The sequence below is a fragment of the Microchirus variegatus genome (assembly GCF_963457635.1).
Source record: "Microchirus variegatus genome assembly, chromosome: 20".
NCBI classification, from domain to species: domain Eukaryota; kingdom Metazoa; phylum Chordata; class Actinopteri; order Pleuronectiformes; family Soleidae; genus Microchirus; species Microchirus variegatus.
The window spans coordinates 5305914-5313978 of record NC_139821.1 but is presented as its reverse complement, the minus strand read 5'-3'; the positions used below and the strand labels follow the sequence as shown (position 1 = coordinate 5313978).

The 8065-nt window shown below is 39.0% G+C and overlaps 1 protein-coding gene across 1 annotated transcript; it reads right to left on the bottom strand.

Annotated features, from left to right (window-relative positions):
* Nucleotides 1-1564: 1564 nt before the first annotated feature.
* LOC310941891 (transcription factor Spi-C-like) lies at nucleotides 1565-3961 on the bottom strand (the record flags this gene model as incomplete). The annotated part of the gene is made up of 5 exons (XM_083907139.1): nucleotides 1565-2058; nucleotides 3011-3116; nucleotides 3212-3309; nucleotides 3730-3817; nucleotides 3923-3961. 5 exons carry the CDS (start codon nucleotides 3959-3961, stop codon nucleotides 1565-1567), a joined length of 825 nt encoding a protein of 274 aa, XP_083763265.1.
* Nucleotides 3962-8065: the final 4104 nt, after the last annotated feature.

Here is an 8065-nt window from a genome sequence, read left to right as displayed (position 1 = left end):
GCGTTGCCGGGGCTTCGTGTGCCAGGAATGGCTGAGGGTTACGCTTGACATATGAGGGAAAGGATGGAGAAAATGAATCCTGAGCAGTTAAATAGCACTGGCTGTCAAACTTCCTCTATATCACCAAATGCGCTGTCATGTATCGATATCATATTCCATTATAGTAAAACAGAGCAGATCAAATTGGAATTGAAAATATGGAAATCACTCTTCAATGCTCACAGGTGGATCATAGCACATCCAGCGCTGTTCACATGATGCCTCATCCACAGGTGCAGTGCCGTACACCTTATCCTCTGGAAGGGGGGGGGAATAAGTTAATACCAAAAGGTTTCTCAAAGAAGTAAAAATCGTCTTTCACGATAAGAAAATCTTCCCTCTTACCGTTCCCTGTGGCGTTTTGCCTGTAGTACTCCTCCAGGAACTCCAAGATCACCTCAAAGTCAGACTGAGTCTCCTGGAAAGATAATTTCGACAAAGATAAAATCGTTTTAAAACAACAACAACAACACAGCATCAGCGTCTGTTGCCCCTCGCAGTTAAAGTCGCCTCTTTACCATCAGAGATGAGGTCTTGGGAGAATTTCACAAACTCTGACTTTGAAATGCTCCAGAACCGCGACTCTTATTATCACCCACACACACACACACACACACACACACACACACACACAGGAACGGGGCTCTGTGCAAAGCCCCACACACATGTTCTTATTACCCCCTTCTCACAGGAACAATGACCACCGTCCCAAACAGCCCCGACACCAGCAGTCAACCCGTCAAAAAAGCCTCCCAGAGCTGACCACATCCTCCCCGCTCAAGCAGATAAGACCTGGCCTGGAGGCGCAGAGCGCTCTTTTCAGGAAAAACACACTTGCTGCCATATTTTTCCTCTCAGGATGTGTCTTCATTTTTCTGTTCTGAGCTCTGCCTGTTGTAATATTTCACTCCAGTAGTGAAAGTGCCAAATTATACAACACCATACCCTTTTTTTTATATATTATTGAGTGAAAATGCCACTTATTTTGTTTTACTTTTTATTAAGCACATGCGAAAGCACACATATGAATTTAGTGGTCAGATAAAAATAATAATACACAATAAATATACATAGTATAAAAAGAAAACATTAAAAAGATGACATCATGTTACATATAACTTAACATTTTGACAATAAGGCAAGATAAAAACACAACATAATAAGAAAAATATTCATGTTTTTTAACGTTTTTTGCTGTATTTCTTTGAAATTTGCTGCATATGGCCTTCAATGGAAAGTTGACATTAAACTACGGCTTAAAAGATTTTAATTTTAACGGTTAAAAGAAACAAAACAAAAGACAGAATTATAACAAATGATTTTAAACGTAATTTTCTTGTATAGTTTTTCCCCCCAAAACAGTGGGTATTGACCCATTAACCGATGTATTTATAGAATCAGATTGTAGTATATAGTGTGTGTGTGTGTAGTGCAGGCAGAGTTAAAGTGTATTAAAGTGTCCAAGTGATTAAAATCGTGTTGTTTGGTTCGTTTTAAAACCGATCTTGAATTTGAATCCTGCGGCTCAGAGTTTGCTTGTGCTGTGTGAGGTGAAGCTGGACGCCAGGTCGTAGTCCTCCTGCAGCTGGTAGTGTCCGTACCAGGTGGGCCAGTCGCCCGCTGCAGAGCCGCCGAAGTAGATCTGCTCGGCCTGGTTCTGGTTCTGGTTCTGCTGGGTGTGGACCTCCTCCTGTGCAGTGTGGCAGGGGAGGTGCAGGGACACCTGCGTGGAGCCCAGCTTGTGCAGGATGGCCGGGTCGAACTGGTACGTGAGTTTGCGGCGCACTTTGATGATCTCGCCCGTGCGGCTGTAGTTCCTCAGCGCCCTCGCCATCTTCTGATAGGTCATGGTCTTGCGGTTGCCTTTGCGCTGGCCCCAGCACTCGGCCAGCTTCTCCTTGTTCTTGGAGATGAAGTGGAAGGTGCCGCTGCCGCTGTCCGTCCACTGGATGGAGTCGCCCATGTTGGGGTCGTTCAGAGCCTCGTGGAGGTATTCGTAGAGTCTGAGCTTCTTTCGACCTGCGGGGAGAGGACGGAGTAGGGTTAGAAAGTCATTGTCCATGTGGGGTTGGGGTTGGGGTTTGGGGTTGGGTTTGGGTAAATTTAGGGTTAGGGTTAGGGTTAGGGTGTAGGGTTAGGTGTAGGGTGTAGGGTGTAGGGTGTAGGGTGTAGGGTTTTTCACTGCAACATCTTCATTGGTGCGGCAGTACAGTCATTGAATCAATAGCAACTGACAAGAGATACTCGGTGACAGTCGGACACACATGTTTTCTCTGTCCTTAAAAATCAAAATTTTTATAACTGTTGACTTATTGATTGTTCCAAAAGTCCAAAAACAACAGGAGCGACTGTATGGAACAACTGCGCAGAAGAAATTATATGTAAAACATTAAAAGACGGCTCTTTAAAAACAACAATGTAGACACATGTAGAAAAGGCAAACAAACCAGTGAATTGGAATTACATTTGGACTATTTTAGGGGGTTAATCGTTTGGTAATTGTTTTCCTATTTCTCTAGTGTTGTTTGTATTTTTTGAATTATGAATTTCAAATTTTGAATCACATCCACCTCTTCTTCTTGGACTTCACCAGGATAAAAAATAATAGTCAACTTGGACCCCTACATCTAGTTTTTTTTTTAACCATTTACTTTTTTATATTGATTTGATGTTTTTATACCTTTTATGTTGCTGGAAAACACTTTGGTCGACATTTTTAAATATGCTCTAGAAATAAAGTTGACTTGATTTGACCGTTGAAAAAAGGAAAAAGTGCACTACTTTACACAGCTCCCATTATTTTTGTCTTGAAAACTTAGGCCTTTTTTTATGATTTAGTTTACTTTTTTATTTGGGAAATTCCTTCTCTGCATTTAACCCGTCCTCTCCTAGTCACCTGTGGGGGTTGACTACCTTTCCTAGCCCCTTTTTGTGACCTGGTGGGGACTCAAACTCTTAAGCTTCTGGTTACCTTTGCTGGTCCTCTGTGGTGGTAAGATGGAGTAGAACTGAGGAGATTCAGTTGGTATGGAGTGACCCAGCGAGACATCGGGGATGACCTGATGCCACGACTGCTGCTGCTGCAAGAGACACATATTTCCCCCCCAATTTAAAAACGCCTGTAAAAAAAAGCAAATATCTCCACGTCTTTTATGATCATTCATGTACTCACAGCCGCGTCACTCCAGTCGTATGCAGCAGCTGGAGCGTCTGGCGGAGGAGTCACCAGGCAGTGGTGCTGAGCAACCAGGGTTTCATAGTGCGGGTACTCTGAAAAACAGAATATATATAGAAGATATTTATGAGTGAGAGTCAGGACTTTTATTTATAGTTTTACTGGGATAAATTCATGTCTTCATTCAACAAGATGTGGTAGAAACATCACAGCAGTGTTTCCACAATCAGACTTTGAGTCAGTGAGTTATATATATAAAGACACTGTTTAGTTAAGTTTGAATGAACTTAATCTTGGTATAACTCACTAATTACTGTGTTTTATACGTTAAATAAATGTTGCTTTATTTGTGGCTAATTCTGACAATAAATCAAAGTGAACTAAAACCTCAAAATCTTTAAATTTAATTATAAAAGAAGACATGTTTTTGTTTTCTTAAGCACAAATTAGACTTAATAACAATAATAATAATAATAATAATGATAATTGCTTTTCTTCTCTTTTTTCTCCAGTACCTGAGTCATAATATGAATTATTCGAATGGTGCTGAATCACATCGATGGCGTCCTGGAAGTGTTGGTTGATATCAGTATCCAGTGATGTCTAGAATGCACAGACACGGGCAGAGAAGCGTCAGTGAATGAATAATAAAACAATACTAATAAAAGAACAATACTAATAATAATAATAATAATAATAATATCTCACCTGCTTATAAATCTGAGTGTTTCCCTCCATTGAGGCCATTTTTACTGTGCAAACAGGTGTGAGTCTGCCTGAGTGCAGGTGTCCAGGTTTTGGACAGGGACATATATATGCGTCACAGACCTCCAGGGCGGGTCAATTTTAAATAATATGTTAACTTCACGATGGACTGCAGCCGCGCACTTCTTCTTTTTTTTTTTTTTTTTTTTTTTTGTCGGGACGAACAGATGAGATGATGAGCTGACACCTGAGCGTCACCCTCGTCCTCGTCGATCATAATCTACAAACAACACTCAACACCAGGGATAAACCACTGATTCTCCACACTTGACCAAGGAATTTGCATAAACCAGGCCAGAGATACATGTGTCTGACTCGCTGCTGCTGTTCAGTATTACATTTTCCTTTAAATTAAAGGTTGTTTTTTTTTTTCTCCCCCTCTCGCTCTGAAGAAGTGCTGGGAATTTTTAACCATGTGGCACTTGATTGTTTGTCAGGCAATAACATGATGTGAGTGATGAAGATTTGCATAAAAAGATACGAGACTCACTGGTTGCACTTCTTTAACAAACCACAAATACTATTAACTTTTGGCCACTTGATTTAGACATGAATTGATCTTTTCTCTTATTATGAAACTAAAGGCTTTTATTTTTGTATCACTGGGTTGCTTAAACTGGAAATAGTTCATTAAATTGAACTAAAAGTGATGAAAACGAATTTAAAATGGCTAAAATGTTAAATTAAAAAATTTTCATGCTTCACAAAGCAACATAAACCATCTCAAGTCAAGAATACAACAATAATGTGTCCTTTTTAAAATTATTATTGTTTATCGTCCACTATCATCAGTTACATTCATGTTCAACTTTAAGATATTTTCTTCATTTATTGACTGATTTACTTCAGTTTTTTTTCTTCTATAGCTCAATCAAACCAACATCTGCTGTGGTTTTATTCGTCAGTAAATAGTAGTAAGTAATTATATTCACAACAGAGTATCTTAAGATTATTTTTGTGAGTATTATTGTTGTTATAAATTGAACATAAAGTGATAAAACTCATTAAAAGTGGCTTAAAAAACATGTTTAACAACTTTTAAACAATATTAAAGGTCTTTTTTATCCTTTATTATGAAACTTTTCTCATGATAGAGCTGGGGGGGAAATTATTATAATTATATATTTATTTATTTTTTTTTTTGTAAAGTATTCACTCTGTATTTCATCAAGTAAATTAAAAAAACATTTATATATTTTTTTAAATCTAAAGTCTTTATCAATTAATTGACCGTGTCATAAGCTTCAAGTGGCTGCGATGGTAAAGGTTAATGGTTAATGTTGTGGTGATCGCTGTTGAAGTGTGTGTGCAAAACAACGCACGCACACACACACACACACACACACACACACACACACGCCGCCCCTCCTGTTCAAATAAACACAGGCTTCTTTTTTGAGAAGTGCATTTATCTCAGGCGTGCAGTTTAAATATCAACTGACTTGCTCCTGAAGTTCCCCTTTTGGCCTTTTTGCTGAGGTTGAGCGTGAGCAGTCGCGCCGGGGAAACGTCACGGAAAGTGAGACGCAAAGATTAGATGCTGCACAGATTATGTCAGATTATGCCCCATGGTGTAATGTAACAAAGTAACAAATAACTTCATTACGTTAATTTGTATTGTGTAGAGTTGGTATTATGGTGTGTATTTGTATAGAGCTGCTTTACACTACAGTTTGTTATAACATGGGGTTAAGTGTCTTTGCTCAAGGACACATATAGACTTAGCTGAGCCAGGAATTGAACCCTCAACCTTCCAGAAAGACAGCCCACCCTGCCACTGAGCCACCGTGGCTCGATCCTAACTCCTCAATTATTTTTAATACTTTTACTTCTAAAACAGAAAATTACTTTTTGATACTTCTACCAAAGTCATTTTCTGGTAACTTTATACATGACTGATTATATACAGTATGTGTTGTAATTGTCACTCATTAAAGGTTTTAATCAAAAGTAATGCCATAATGTGTGTGTGTGTGTGTGTGTGTGTGTGTGTGTGTGTGTGTGTGTGTGTGTGTGTGTGTGTGTGTGTGTGTGTGCGTGTGCGTGCGGGGGTGCGTCCGTGTGTGTGTGCGCGTGTGTGTTTGTGTGTTTCCTGCCAGTGCTGCTCGCTGATAAAAAAAAACAACAAAGAACCACAAACCTCGTCCTCTCCCCTGCTCCGTCTCTCCTCTCCATTCACTGTGAAATTTCATAAATTACAGACCACAACCTGTCGGCCTGACAGCTGTGTGTGTGTGTGTGTGTGTGTGTGTGTGTGTGTGTGTGTGTGTAATGAGAGTTTTTTACTGCATAAACACAGTTTTCCTCTTTCTTTTTGAGATAAAGTTGTCGTCAGAAATCACTAAACTCATTTGCAGAGTGTCGAGTAACGAGTTTGTCCTATTTTTTTTCTTTTATTATCCATTTTTATCTCATTCTGTTTTTGGTCTGTTCTATTCGAGGTTATTACAGAGAGCGAAAACAAAGGAACTAACTAACTAACTAACTAACTAAAAGTTTTCATCTTTGTAAATTAATGTCATTCATAATCCTTTAGTGTTCATGTGAAGTGTGTTTATTTCTTCTCTGTCTGCAATTTCTAAAAGGTTGTATTTGACACACAATAGTTTTATTATCAACTTTTTGAAATACTCAATATTACGAAAAAAATAAAACTAAAGAAAAATCCCAAGCTATTTTGACCTCTGTTCTTTTATTTGACATTCTTTAACATTCCCTGTTCTAAAACGTACTGTGAGTGAAATTTAATCCACGTTATCTTTACTGAATATCATCCTTAATCTTTAATTTCGTCATTTCTTTTAGATTTAGACGTCAGCTGTAAGCTCAGCCTCGGGCCAATTTTTTTCTAAGCGATTGAATAATGAGCCAAAACATCATTATCTGTCAGGTAAAACCTTTTCAACTATCCAATCTTGTACATAAAAAAAAAACAAATTTAGTGAATGTATTGATTTAAAAAAGTAACTAAAATACACCTTGGACTGTTAGTGTCTTAGAAACACGTGGATTTCACCCAGCCAATCAGTAGACGTTATTGTGAAATTGGACCAATCAGCTTGAGGCCTGACTGAACATATACTGATAGTAATTTTAAGGACATTTACTCTCAGGAAAAGTGTGTTTTATTTATTTATCTGTTATTCTATCCAGACTAAATATTATGTCACTTTATGGTTAATTCTAGCAGCCGAATCCTGTTTTTTCACAGTAAAGGCTCTGAATTAAGGGGCCAAATACTGAAGCCCGGGCGGTCCACTTGTGGTCCACGAGCCGCCTGTTTCCGACCAGTTGTTTTGTGTGTTCACATCCATTTGTCACCACATTTGACACCCATGTGTCCACTTCCTCATTACCGCGATACTGAAAGTCTTAAACCTTTGTGGTTTTCAGTGTTTCCTCTTTCTTCTCCTCTTTATTGTCACACGCGCACTGATGAATATTTGAGTTGAGCTTCTGTGTTGTTGCGTTCACCTGTAAAATAAAGCAGATAATGGTTTTAATGTCCTCACATTTGGCTCAAGTGGAGCTGTTATCTGGACATTCTAATGTGGAGGGAGTCCCCGTGTTTAATATGCGGTGAGATGGTGCATTGATGTGAATCTGTGAGCGTGGCACTGTAACACTGTCTGTCTTTGGCCGACACCGCTGCAGCTTTATCTTTCCAAACAAAGAAGAGCTCTCCTTCCCCTTCTCGATTCAATAGCTGCGTGCTTGTTGGCACTGATGTGGGAAACAGCCGCGGCACAGTCGGGCCCATTGTTCTTCTTTATTTACTGTCACCAGATGAAAATCAAGAAGTGTTGAAGCCGCTGGTGTATGATTAGTCTGTCAGGCCCCGAGTGCGGGCGCGACCGCAGAATTACAATCATTATCTGCAGTGATATCATGTTCGTGTGCAGGGCGAGAACACCAGGTAAAATAAACTGCTGCTGTTAAAATGCACTTATTTTCCCTTTTATTTTTATTTTATTTTTTATCACCATTTATTCCACTTTGTAAAATAATGCGGCCTGGCTAAGTTATTTTTTTCTTCAGATAATCCCACTTGTTCCATTTTTAAAGCTGCAGTATGTAACTTTTGGT